The 14,633-nt window shown below is 41.9% G+C and overlaps 1 protein-coding gene across 6 annotated transcripts in view; it reads right to left on the bottom strand.

Annotated features, from left to right (window-relative positions):
* ADCY9 (adenylate cyclase 9) overlaps nucleotides 1-14,633 on the bottom strand; it is a 177,474-nt gene that overhangs the window by 96,222 nt on the left and 66,619 nt on the right. For all 6 annotated transcript variants that reach the window (XM_030579182.1, XM_030579179.1, XM_030579180.1 and 3 more), the window contains one exon: nucleotides 6,874-7,046. In XM_030579182.1, coding sequence (XP_030435042.1) covers nucleotides 6,874-7,046 — 173 coding nt within the window. The remainder of the gene's footprint in view (nucleotides 1-6,873; nucleotides 7,047-14,633) is intronic.

The following is a 14,633-nucleotide window of genomic DNA, read 5'->3' as shown; positions in this document are numbered from 1 at the left end:
GCAAGGGCATGTGACCAGACCAAATGTCTCTGGACTCAATCTTGGACACCAGCGTTTTTTCCACAAACTAAGTTTGAGACAAAGGGTTCCCACCATATGCTAAAGCTATATAAGGCAGGGAGTGACATCATCTGTTGTTCTTCACTCCTCCACAACCGAACACCTGAGAGAAGCTCCTAAGAAAAAGGACTTTGAACGGGGGTGGGGATCCCAAGCTTCAAAGTAAATGCAGCTTGACCCTTTAGAATCTGCAAGCCTGTTTGTACCCCAGCAGTCAGGGTGAAGAACTGCTAATTCAGACCCAATCTATCTAGTATGTTAAGTTTAGTTTGCATTTTTTTTTATTTGCTGGGTAATCTGCTTTGATCTGTTTGCTGTCACTTACAATCAGTTAAAATCTATCTTTTGTAGTTAATAAACTTGTTTTTGCTTTATCTAAACCAGTGACTTTGAATGAAGTGCTTGGAAATCTTAGCTCAAGGGGCAAAGGCTGTTATATTTCCTCTCCACATTGAGGGAGAAGCGAACTGGATAATAAATTCATATTGGTCAGGATTTTGACCAGGGCAGGATGGTACAGCTCTGGGGTCCTAGGCTGGGAAGATGGTGGCTATTTTGGCTGAAGCCTTTTTATGCGTTCATGCAGTGGCTGGTCAACTTGCATGTAACTGCAGTTGGGAGTGTCTGCCTGTGTGAATGCTGGTGAAAGTGCTAGCTTGGAGAGCTTTGCAGCTTGTCACGGCGGCACAGTGTAGGAGGGAGCCCAGGCTGGCAAGTCAGAGGTTCTCAGGGGTACACCAGTTCAAGGTGGCACCCTGGGGGGAACCCCACCTTTCTGATTTTAACATAATTTAACTATTGAGGATTCAGATGTGGCCTTCTTGGGAGATTATCCCACATTGGCCTTCTGCAAATTTCTTGCACTTTCCTCTGCACTGTGTGGGGCTGGCCACTGTTGGAGATATGATACTGGATTAGATGGACCATGAATCTGACTCACTGTAGTAACTGCTATGTTCCTATGTGGTTTTTGATGACACCACACTTGCCAACAAATCACTGTCAGCTGTATGCACATCTGCCTTTGGGGACAGAACGCTAAACTGGGCACACAAAATCAAGTCTTGTCAACCTACTGTACTGGAGAAGATCTTGACAGGGATACCACCAAGCAGTTTTAGTAGTCTATAACACTCTTTCCCCAAACCCAGCATCCCAGGAACTCCTTCTCTGTTTGTTTTGAGCCCAGAGAAGCGTGTTTTGACCTTTTGGAGTTCTTTTTCCTCTGGTCCAAATATATCAACTACTCATTTCTGTGGCTTAACCTCCAATTTTTTATGGCCATTTTGTATTCTGTTTTCAGGATTCCCCTCACTCCACCAAAAAGCTCTATTTAAGCAAGACCCCACCCTTCCTCTTCCCTTAACCCAATGTCATTTGGCAATCATCTTTGTTATTTTGTAGAGGTGTGGGTCTGTACCCCTCAGATGCATAGAAAAAGGGGTTGGTTTCTCTTGGTCACTATACAGCAGCAGTTCTCAAAACTGTGGTACATATACTGCTGGCAATATGCAGGCCACAATTCAGCAGTATGCAGTTTGTTTCAAAAACCAAGATTAAGAAATTATTACAACAATGACTGAAATTATGAGGTGGTAGCCTGGTCAAATATTTTTGAGTTTTAAATGTGGCATGATAAGACTGAAAGTCTGAGAACTGTTACTCCATGGAGTTTCTTCCAGGTCCTTATTCCCTGGGCTATTGGTCCACACAGTGGTTCAACAAGCCTATTAAGTTCTTTTTTTTTCAGATGGATGTTCTAGATTTTCTCAGTAAGTGAGTCATCATGCCTGCTCCTCCCCAGAAACAGAGTTGGGGTGAGGGGCTTACTTACAGAACTTCCTTACCTGCAAACAGGCAGATTTTGCCCTCTTCTTGAACAGTGATGCCTGAACAAATGACAACACAGGCAGAAATCCCAGAAAGTCTCAATTCTTAACTTATTTAATAACTGTAAACATTTATAAATACTTAGTGAGTGTGTGTTCTAAACATTTTGAATAGTAGATAAATGAACTTTCAATGAATACCAGTGCAAGTAAAACCACATCCTAATTTTGTGTTAGAGAAGTGATACTAATATATTTTATAGCAGTTTATGATTTCTAATCATAGTAAAATATGAAGCGTAACAAAATACAGTACAAAAAACTTGGTATCAAAATAAGTAACAGATTACAATGTTTTATATAAGAGTCGTCTACTTGACTCAGTAATTGCTATGTAGAGCCCTGTGTGGATACAAAATGTGTATAAGCATCCGATCCGCAATCCATAAAAATGATCCAAGGATATCCGCATCCGCGGATATAATGTGGTTATCTGCAGATTTGCAGGGCTCTAGCTATATGCAGTAAGTTTAGTTAAATTTTTCTGCATCTTTCCTTCACTATCATAATTCTGCACAAGTACCACGTCCTAGCTCAACTGTGAGGTTTTGCATTTAAACTACGGCATATTTATTGTTGAGGGGAGACGAGTAAGATGTTACTGAAATGTTGTAACAATTTACATACTGCAAGGTACCTTTTCCCATTCTCAGGTAAAACTGAGAAGAGCCTTCCAGCTCTGCTGCCGGAGAACCAAAGAAAGCTGGGTGGTCAGCCCCCAACCTTACTCCCAGTTCCAGGGGGCCGGGCATTATGCCTCTCAGGTTCCTAGATCCAGGGAGGTAGATGCAAAGGCAGAGAGGCCAGGGATCTCAGTTTGAAAGACTCCTGACAAAATTTCTGTCAATTTCATTTACAAAGTGAAGTGAAAAAGCATTTTTAGTCAGAAAATCATTCTTAAGAAATTTTTTCTATCAGCTCTTCCCACACTGCCAATGTTGCCTGCTTTGCATTTAAAACAGTAAGTGTTGGATTGATTTACAAATTACATTGCCAGGCCCTGAAAGACTACATACACGCATGGGAGAGAAGCCATCTCCCTGCTAAAATCAAATCACGTTTGCAGCAGTAGCAAGTAATTAAATTGTAGTTTATTTTACTATAAAGCCTACTCTGACTTGCTTGGCAAATTAAGCAATCACTTACTTTTCTGGTAAAAATAACTGTCATTGAACCATCTGACTCTATGTCCAGTCACGAAAAAATCTATGATGAGAGAGAGCACTAACAGACAACATATTCAAAGCTAAGTCTCAGGTACACTCAGTAGTGCATTCTCCATGATTTCATTCTCCTCCCTGTTAAGGCTTTACATCTGTGCCACCGTCAACCAGGCCCAAATTCCTCCCCTCAGTTTGGCAGCTCAGTTCTATTGCTCTGCTTAGTCCCTTCTTTTTTTGCCCTACTCTGCTCTCATTAGCAGTTCAGTTCTATTGCTCTGCTTAGTTCTTTCTCCTCCTCATGCCTGAAACAGCTCAATTTTTTGCACCTCTCTAATTAGTCTCCTCTAGACTCTGTCACTTCCAGCTGTTAGCACAAAACTGCTGAGACGGATAACACTCAGTGGTCCCTCTGTCTCGCTATCATTGTATGGCAGATAGAAAACGTAATACTTGCTCTGCTCTATTGTCTTGGGGTTTTAGTCAATATGATTTTCCTAGCCTGGATGCTACAGCTTAGATTGAGATACAGTAGGAGACAAAAACAACTCAAGTCTGGCTAGGCAGAATATAACAACATAAGAATGGCCATACTGGGTCAGACCAATGGGCCATTTAGCTCATATCCTGTCTTCCAACAGTGGCCAGTGCCAGGTGCCTTAGAGAGAATGAACAGAACAGAGCAATTACTGAGTGATGCTTTCCTTGTCATCCAGCCCAGGGTTCTGGCAGTCAGAAGTTATGGGACAACCTCGTGCACAGGGTTGCATCACTGACCTTCTTGGGCCATTAATGGATCTATCCTCCATTAACTGATCTAATTTTTTTTAAACCCAGTTATACTTTTGTCCTTCAAAACATCCTCCGACAACAAATTCCACAGGTCGACTGCATGATGTGAAGAAGTATTTCTTTTTGTTTGTTCTAAACCTGCTGCCCATTAATTTCATTGAGTGACTCTTGCTTTTAGTTTTATGTGAACGGGTAAACAAAGAATGTACAGAAAGAGGTTTCATGTCACGAAAAGACTTGGGATAAACCAAGTTGTACACAGGTTTGGGAGATGGGATACACTAAAGTGGCATAAAGCTCATTTCTCCACTCCCTTAGTCCTGGGGCCACTGTGTGAAGGCATGGTCTGCCAGGTGTAGGTGAGAAGAACCTAAGGGCTGCTCTAAGTTTTGCAGGCAGCTAAGCAACCTGAGGGGCCATAGCTATAACCAGGGATACACATGATATACAGGTGTCTCAGTTATGCCCTCCTTGCACTAGTGACACTCCCACCCCCTGCTTTACAGTAGCAGCAAAATGGGGGGTGGCATAAAGGATTTCCTGTCAACTCTACTCCACTGCAAAAAGCATTTTGCATTGAGGAGCTGCTCTCAGGACTAGATATGCTGGTTTAACATATGACTGCAATCTGCTGGCAGTGCAGCCCAAGTGGCCATATCACTCTGGAAGATCTGGCCATCATTTGTCTAACTCCATCAGCTGGCTAGGAGGAACCACAACAAAAGTGCAAGGAAAGAATAATAATTTGTGCTCTATCAGTTTAGTTTTGAGATGAAATAATACAGTGTAACAATAAACAGAATCCACACTTCCTAGGCTACCTTTTCTTTCTTCTTAAGAATGTTTGCCATTTTCAATACTCACAAAGTAATTCATACAAATTACTGCCTTTAGCTCTATATAACTTGAACTAAATTTCTAAAGCAAGCAGCTAAGTAAAATATAAAGTCCTAGCCTTCCAGAGCATATTTGTCTATTTTACAGCAACTGAAATGAAGAGCAATTCACACAGGCCAACACTACAATCACTGGCTGCACAGGGAGTATTGTCTTCCCTGGGTTTACTGATGTTTACCGCATATTCATGAACAAAATGCTAGATTACTAGATTGCACATACTTTGAAGGCTCTTGTGGGAGAGAGAGAAAGAGGAAGAAATAGGAGAGGGAGCCAGTGTCAGCTGAGAAAGGAGAGAATTTGACGGTGTGAAGTCTGAAGCATGAGTAGTGATATTCTCATCCCTCAACAGAGAATAGAATAGTAGCAGCCCAGGAGTTAGAAATGAGCTAATGGAGTGTGCCAAAGTACTTATATCAAGCACACATATATTTTCTTTTAAAATTCAGTTGAGACTGTTGAAAGAGGAGTTTGTTAATTTGTCTATTCATAGAATATCAGGGTTGGAAGGGACTTCAAGAGGTCATCTATCCAACCCCCTGCTCAAAGCAGGACCAATCCTCAACTAAATAATCCCAGCCAGGGCTTTGTCAAGCCTAACCTTAAAAACCTCTAAGGAAGGAGATTCCACCACCTCCTTAGGTAACCCATTCTAGTGCTTCACCACCCTCCTAGTGAAAAAGTTTTTCCTAATATCCAACCTAGACCTCCCCCACTGCAACTTGAGACCATTACTCCTTATTCTGTCATCTGGTACCACTGAGAAAGTCTAGATCCATCCTCTTTGGAACGGCCCTTCAAGTACTTGAAAGCAGCTATCAAATCTCCCTCATTCTTCTCTTCTGCAGACTAAACAATCCCAGTTCCCTCAGCCTCTCCTCATAAATCATGTGCTCCAGCCCCCTAATCATTTGTGTTGCCCTCTGCTGGACTCTTTCCAATTTTTCCACATCCTTCTTATAGTGTGGGGCCCAAAACTGGACACAGCACTCCATATGAGGCCTCACCAATGCTGAATAGAAGGGAATGATCACGTGCCTTGATCTGCTGGCAATGCTCCTACTTATATTTATTCTGAACTACAGATATTTTAAAAATTATTTGTTCAGCAGCAAATCTGAAAACTCACCACGTTACTTCAAGGCTGATTTGTCAGGTTTTTGATAAATATCTTTGATTTTTTTTCCCTTTACTCATAGACCAAACTGATGTTTTGAATAAAAAATAAACAAAGCATGTAAACAAGAAAGCAACAGAATGTCTCTGTGATGGGGTGTTCATCTCACACAGGATTAGAAGGGGTTAAATTAACTGCCCAGGCTACGGGCAGAGTAGCAGCCAGGGAGCAGGGAGTTGATTAAAGAAGGGTCAGCTGGGCAGGAATAGGCTGGGCCTATAAGGCCCAGGAGCTGAGACCTGACAGAGCTTTGGGGAAAGGGCAGTGACTCCCTGGGAAGAAGGAGTGTTTGGTGGCTTCAGAGAGAGAGTCTGCAGTCTCCCTGGGAAGAGGGATGAGGGAATGGGTTTGGAGCTGGTACTCCCAGAGAAGGGGGGGAACCAGGAAGAGTAGAAAGCAATTCTCAAAGGAGCAGTGAGGGTTGAGAGGACAGAGCCCAGAACTACTGAGCTGAGGGTCCCTGGACTGGAACCCAATGTAGAAAATGGGCCTGGACTCCCTTACTGGCCACTGGAGAAGTAGCACCATAGGGGAAGCACAGGAGAAGACTGCTTGGGACTGTCTGCATAGAATGACTTTGGGTAACTACGGAAGGGGAAAATATGGAGGCTGAGTCATGAAAAGCAGGATGCAGTTCCTGGAGTAAGATAGATCCATGGAGTGAGAGCAAGGTGGGAAAGGCACCACCTGAAAGAGGGTGCACCAACTGGCAGAGCTAATCCCCAGGAAGGCCAGCAAGAGGGGTCACTGTGGTAAGTGAACCCCCTCACAGCCTCTCCTATCGCTATGCCCATAACTCGCTCCATACCTCTAGGGTTTCTTTGCCTGAATTAAAAACAAACAAACAAACAAAAAACAAATAACCACAAAAACAACAACAAAAAACAACAACCCTAACCTTGTGTTTTTCGGAGTGTTTGACAGTCTTTGCCAAGTCACCAATATTCTCAGCTGATGACGCTCCCTGTATGTTGGCTCCATCTCCTGCCTCCAGACCAGTAACCAATGGCTGTGAACAGCTGCAATGGGACTCCTTCGCTTTCTGACCAGATATCAGGTAAGTCTTCAAACCTATGGAAAAATTACACAATTACAAAATGATTTATGGAAGCAATTCTTAGTTTTTCATTCTTTGATTTCTTAGGTACACAATATGAATAATAGATTTCCACACCCGAGAAGTATCAAGACTCAATGATACAGTAGAAATAACTATCATTTGCACACAAACCTCAAAAGTTTGGATAATATTAGCTTTAAGGTGTTGGGAGTTACATTTTTCTATTGTATCTGGAAATACACGATCCTAGGAAATCCTAACAAACTGCAACAACTGTAGAGATGGTTGAAGAATGCATACTTTATTTTGCTCTTCCTCTTGTACTCATTTAGGCAAAACTATGGCCTATGCATTGGACTAGAAGTCAGAAACTTCAAAATTCTAATCCAAGCTCTGAAACTGACTCCTTCAATGGGCTTTGGCAAAATATTTATGGCCTCCTTTTCATAGATATTGGGGGCATGTCTACACTACAAAATAAAATTGCTCTAACTTACATCACCATATAGCCACTGAAGTAATTACATCGCTTGTGTGTGTCTACACTTTGCTCCTTGTGTTGGCAGTGCGTGTCCACACTGTCAGTGTGGGATGGTTTCTGAAAGCCAGTAACAGTTGATGTAAGCAACACAGTGTCTACACTGACAATGCATCGACCTAACTACATGGATATTGATTCTACACCTCTCATGGAAGTGGAGTTAGTAAGTCAGTGTAACGGGAGTGTTACCTCAGCAGGAGTGAAATTTTAGTGTAGGTATTTATAGAATAAAATTGACCTAAGCTGCTTTGTGCTAACCTAATTCTGTAGTATTCTTAGGGTCACAGAAGGGTGCTTAACTCCCTTTGGTTTCATCCACATCCAAAAGTTGTACTGATTTAACTAGGGGTATGTCTACACTGCAAAAGAAGGAATGATTGCAGCATACCTATGCTATCTTAAATCTAACTAGCAAGGCCAAAAATAGCAGTGAAGACTTGGCATCACAGGCTTCAGTATAGGACGGGGTTTATGCTGCCACATATTCACTAGCCATGCTAACGAGATTAAAGCTAGTGCAGGTATGCCTACTTAAGATACAATCATACCTCTGATTGCAGTGTAGACATACCCTAATTTATAAGCCAAGAACTGGCAGAGATGCACTGGCAATCGATAGATGTTTTTGCCATTCTAGTGTTGGGAGATGTATATATTTTTAAAGAATTGAATATGCTACATGCATTTATATAGTTTATCCAAAAAATATTTTAAAAATAAGTAAGTGAGGCTTAATAGTCACTCCATTTGATGTTTAAAAACATAAGAACGGCTGTACTGGGTCAGACCAAAGGTCCATCTAGCCCAGTATCCTGTTGTCTGACAGTGGCCAATGCCAGGTGCCCCAGAGGGAATGAACAGAGCAGGTAATCATCAAGTGATCCATCCCGTCACCCATTCCTAGCTTCTGGCAAATAGAAGTTAGGGACACCATCCCTGTACATCCTGGCTAATAGCCATTGATGGACCTATCCTCCATGAACTTATCTAGTTATTTTTTGAACCCTTCACAACATCCTGTGGCAAAGAGTTCCACAAACTGACTGTGTGTTGTGTGAAAAAATACTTCCTTTCGTTTGTTTTAAACCTTCTGTCTATTAACCAGCACTTCATGCATTTCATTACAAAGACTATTTGATATTCATATTCTGTGAGAATCCAACTGTTTTATTGTAGACTCAGCTACTTATGAATCTTATGGATTTCTGTAGCCTATCTATGGATTCTGGGACAGACCTTGTCTCCCCTTCTTCTCCAGTCACGTAGTTCATCAGCTCACAGACAATTATGCCTTTAGGTGGGGCTCATTTGCATGGCCCCTCACTGTAATGTGTTGTCACTGGTTCCCCATAAGCCACTGTGGTTTAACAGTGAGCTCTGACAGTTGCAATAGCTAATCCATAGACTGGAAAGGAGACGGCTAAAGCACATCACCACTCTGGGCTTTGACTTCTGTCTAGCTTGGATGCTTAAGGCAAGTGAATTAGCTTTTAATTCCATTACTGACAGGTATTATGAATGTCTCACTTAATGAGGAAGGGCCCTAACCATCCCTGAATACTGAGGGTCACCTTTATCTTCAAGAAACCATCACTTGACACTGGAATGCTTGTCCACTATTTCCCAGTTGCAAACATCATCCTTTCAAAGGGAAGAATGAGAGCTATTCAATTCCAGGTTCACTTGGGACAGCAATGATATCCTAGGTAAATTCCAGACTCGACTGGGCCTTTAAACTGTGCTCATGAAGACCATGAATGATCTCCCGCTGGTTTTACATCAGGGTCAGCTGGCCATTTTGGTCATAGTGGACCTCTGAGCAACTTCTAATATGACTGACCACAGGCTATTGCTTCAGCAACTGAGTAACATTACTGGAATGTCTGGAATTGTCTACAGTGGTTCTAGTTATTCCTAGAAGATAGAAATTAATATGCAATTGTGCATACTCATTGAGAAATGGTGTCATTAAAGGTTCTATTCTATTTTACTTTTTAGTCAAACAGATAAAGGTTCTTAATGAGATCATTTTCTGAAACCTGAGCTAAAGTATCATCATTATGTTGACAATAAACAGCATTGTATTTCTCTTGCCCTGAGGATCCTGCAATTGTTTCTCTGTTCTGGAAGAATTCTTCAAGAATACTGCCAGCTAGATGCTCTGGGGCTGACTTATTCTCAACCATAGGAAGACTGGATTCTTACTTCTGGATAAAATCTATCTTATAAGAAGGCTTCCTCCCCTTCATATCCTAACTTGTTGGGTAGATTTTCCATTTGAAAGGCATGGTCCAAAATTGCTAAAATTAAGCTAATTTTGGACCATGCCTTTCAAATGGAAAAATCATGTGTCTGATGTGGTAAAGAAATGTTTGTTTTTCTGTTGCGCCAGTCAAACCAGTTGAACCTTTATTTCATGACAGTTTTACACTATCGATATATCTGCTTGTGATAATGATTTAATTATTATAACTCCGTGTTCACTTGACTGTGGGGAGGGCTGTTCTGTTACTTTCTAGTCCTTACCTATGTTTGGCTTGGGCTGGCTACTGTATATCTGACACTGGCTCCTTGAGACTTGTACGGATGGGAGTGCACTTATGTGCAGCTGTTTTAAGGAACTCACCACAATAATCAGTCAGCAAGCAATTACACTTTTATTATGGGAGCTTTGCAGCAGGAACTCACTGAAATTTGTTCTCTCCCCCATTTTTAAAAGTCCCCTTAAGTTGTTGTGCTCGTTTATTATCTTCCTGTCCAATGCTTTTCTTTCTTTTTTAAAAATGTGCTGCCCCCTCTTGTTTTGTATGTTAAGGCAGTATTTTATTCTGTTTTTATAAAACTGTATTGTTTCTGTTCTGTTGTACAGCATTTGAGCTCTTTGGCAATATTTTGTATGTGTGTTATGTAAATTAAATTATCTCCAGTTTGAGTTCCACATCCAACAAAAAGGTGAAAAGCCTGTGCTGCAGTAATTGAAAACTTGTTTGGAAAAGCAGCTTCTCAATTCTTCACAACCTTTAATCACAGTGGATTGTGATTCCTCTATCCCCAGTTCCACCCTTCGTGCTTTCTAAAACCGTCAAACCTTGCTAACCAAAAGTAGTTTTTGTAGCATTTGACAGTAAGAAGTATTCTCACACACATGCTTTGCCTCTTATGTTTAGTTCTAGGGTCTAAGTTTGTTAAACTAGCTGATTATTGGCCATAAGAAAGGGAACCTAACCTATAAAAAAACACCACTTACCACCTTCTCTGTACTCCTAACCCCCATCACACACACTAAACAGGAAGCATATACAAAATGTTTGATTCAGTAGACACACTAACACCACCACTTTGCAAACACTTAATAAATGTTTACTTTAATAACATCAAAATTAATTGCACTACTCATATGCATAAAGTGAAGCATGTGTGTTTGCAGGATCGAGGCTTAAGGAAGCACATTATACGGAATCTTGTAATTATTTAAAATTAACAAAAATGTTTAAAATCTTTAATCATCATAGTACTTCCTAGTTGACCTTTTCCACATATTAATTTATATTGGTTTTGTTATTAAATTTCTGCTACCCTAGCATAATGATATGTGCTTTGCTCTATTTTGCCAATGACTGCAATTAAAGTGCTTAGCAAGAGAGCTTCTGTGGTCAATCTAATTAAAGATTTTTAAATAAAAGCTGACAAACAATGCTTGTTCATTTGTAAAGCTTGTTATTATTATTTCTTACGATCCATAAATTGATGAAACTCTCTCAAAACCATTATAAAAAGGGATAATTGTCTTTTTTTTTCCAATTCTAGCAAGTAACTACAATCAACACTTTATTTTATCAACTACATTACTCACTTCACCTCTCTTCAAAGGAAAAAGGACTGTAAGCTGTCTAAACTCCTACCTGCCACATGGGGCCACAACAGTGGTACCCCTAACCCACCCAGCAATATCGTCAATCTATCCAACTACACACTCAGCCCAGAAGAAAAGTCTGTCCTATCTCGGGGACTCTCTTTCTGCCCTGCCACCCCCACCAACATGATACAGTTCTGTGGTGATCTGGAAGCCTACTTTCGCCGTCTCCGACTCAAGAATACTTCCAGGACAACACTGAACAGTGCACTGATACACGGGTGCCCTCCCACCACAGCACAAGAAAAAGAACTCCACATGGACTCCTCTTGAGGGTCGAAATGACAGCCTGGACCTATACATTGAATGCTTCCGCCGGCATGCACAGGCAGAAATCGTGGAACAACAACATCGCTTGCCTCACAACCTAAGCCGTGCAGAACGCAATGCCATCCACAGCCTCAGAAACCACCCTGACATTATCATCAAAGAGGCTGATAAAGGAGGTGCTGTTGTCATCATGAACAGGTCTGACTATCAAAAAGGAGCAGCCAGACAACTCTCCAATAACCAAATTCTACAGGCCACTTCCCTCAGATCCCACTGAGGAATACACTAAGAAACTACAGCATCTACTCAGGACACTCCCTACACTAACACCAGAAGAAATCAACATACCCCTAGAGCCCCGACCAGGGTTATTCTATCTACTACCCAAGATCCACAAACCCGGAAATCCTGGACGCCCCATCATCTCGGGCATTGGCACTCTCACTGAAGGACTGTCTGGATATATGGACTCTCTACTCAGACCCTATGCCACCAGCACTCCCAGCTATCTCCGCGACACCACTGATTTCCTGAGGAAACTACAATGCATTGGTGACCTCCCAGAAAACACCATCCTAGCCACCATGGATGTAGAGGCTCTCTACACAAACATCCCACACACAGATGGAATACAAGCTGTCAAGAACACCATCCCTGATGATGCCACAGCACAAACTGGCTGCTGAGCTCTGTGCCTTTATACTTACACACACTATTTCAAATTTGATGACAATATATATCTCCAGATCAGTGGCACTGCTATGGGCACCCGCATGGCCCCACAATATGCCATATCTTCATGGCCGACCTGGAACAACACTTCCTCAGCTCTCGTCCACTCACAACCCCTTCTCTAGCTACGCTACATTGATGACATCTTCATCATCTGGACCCATGGGAAGGAGACTCTGGAAAAATTCCACCATGATTTCAACAGCTTCCACCCCACCATCAACCTCAGCCTGGACCAATCTACACAGGGAGGTCCACTTTCTTGACACCACGGTGCAAATAAGTGATGGTCACATTAACACCACCCTATATCGAAAACCCACCGACCGCTATGCCTACCTTCATGCCTCCAGCTTCCATCCCGGGCACATCACACGATCCATTGTCTACAGCCAGCACTGAGGTACAACCGCATCTGCTCTAACCCCTCAGACAGAGACCAACACCTACAAAATCTCCACCAAGCATTCTCAAAACTACAATACCCGCATGAGGAAATAAGGAAACAGATCAACAGAGCCAGACATGTACCCAGAAGCCTCCTACTGCAAGACAAACCCAAGAGAGAAACCAACAGGACTCCACTGGCCATCACATACAGCCCCCAGCTAAAACCCTCCAACGCATCATCAGGATCTACAACCCATCCTGGACAATGATCCCACACTTTCACAGGCCTTGGGTGGCAGGCCAATCCTTGCCCACAGACAACCTGCCAACCTGAAACATATTCTCACCAGTAACTGCACACCACACCATAATAACTCTAGCTCAGGAACCAATCCATGCAACAAACCTCGATGCCAGCTCTGCCCACATATCTACACCAGCGACACCATCACAGGACCTAACCAGATCAGCCACACCATCACTGGTTCATTCACCTGCACATCCACCAATGTAATATACGCCATCATATGCCAGCAATGCCCTCTGCTATGTACATCGGCCAAACTGGACCAGTCTCTACGGAAAAGGATAATGGACACAAATCAGACATTAGGAATGGCAATATACAAAAACCTGTAGGAGAGCACTTCAACCTCCCTGGCCACACTATAGCAGACCTTAAGGTGGCCATCCTGCAGCAAAAAAACTTCAGGACCAGACTTCAAAGAGAAACTGCTGAGCTTCAGTTCATCTGCAAATTTGACACCATCAGCTCAGGATTGAACAAAGACTGTGAATGGCTTGCCAATTACAGAACCAGTTTCTCCTCTCTTGGTTTTCACACCTCAACTGCTAGAACAGGGCCTCATCCTCCCTGATTGAACTGACCTCGTTATCTCTAGCTGCTTGCTAGCACACATATATATACCTGCCCCTGGATATTTCCATTACATGCATCTGAGGAAGTGGGTATTCCCCACGAAAGCTCATGCTCCAAAACGTCTGTTAGTCTATAAGGTGCCACAGGATTCTTTGCTGCTTTTACAGATCCAGACTAACTCGGCTACCCTCTGATACTTAACACTTTATTTTGTCGCATTGAAGAAAAAAAAGGATACAATACCTAAAATATTCAGCCCAAACAAACCACAGCAGGCTTAATCAGTCAAGTACTGTAGCAGTATTGAATTAGTCTGCTACCAATAGGGGGCAAGGCTGTTATTATATGTATAACACAGCAAGTATCTGGTGCAGTATTTGTGTATCTTGCTGCCCAATACAGCATATATGAATCAGTCCGTCACAGTAAAGCAAATCCTACGATATGCTAGCATTATTACATTCAGAAAAGAAACCTCAAACATTTTTATTAAAAAAGTCTCTCTAATTTACTGTGTTCATTTCTTCTCTACCAGACGTATTCCAATTCACTGTTTAAAACAATACCATTTAATGTGATTTTACAGTGAAAATCTACATTACCAAGCCTTGTCCATCATCTTATTTTATCTCTTTATTAAGAGAGGAAAATTATTTCAGAGAGACCTCTCTGGGATGTCAAATATTTGGAAATCTGTTAATCTCTATATCAGATATTGCACATCTAACTGAAAGAACACCCTGCTCTAAATTTACATTTTATTCTATCCTCTGAAGAAATGGGCACCTTTAAGGTCTGTAATGTAGAGACATTTTTGAAAATTAATATGAGATGGAAAACAGTAGCAAACAATTACCTGCAGGACACAACTA

Source organism: Gopherus evgoodei, chromosome 10 (genome assembly GCF_007399415.2).
Source record: "Gopherus evgoodei ecotype Sinaloan lineage chromosome 10, rGopEvg1_v1.p, whole genome shotgun sequence".
Taxonomy (NCBI): Eukaryota; Metazoa; Chordata; order Testudines; family Testudinidae; genus Gopherus; species Gopherus evgoodei.
This window is presented reverse-complemented; position numbering and strand designations above follow the sequence as displayed.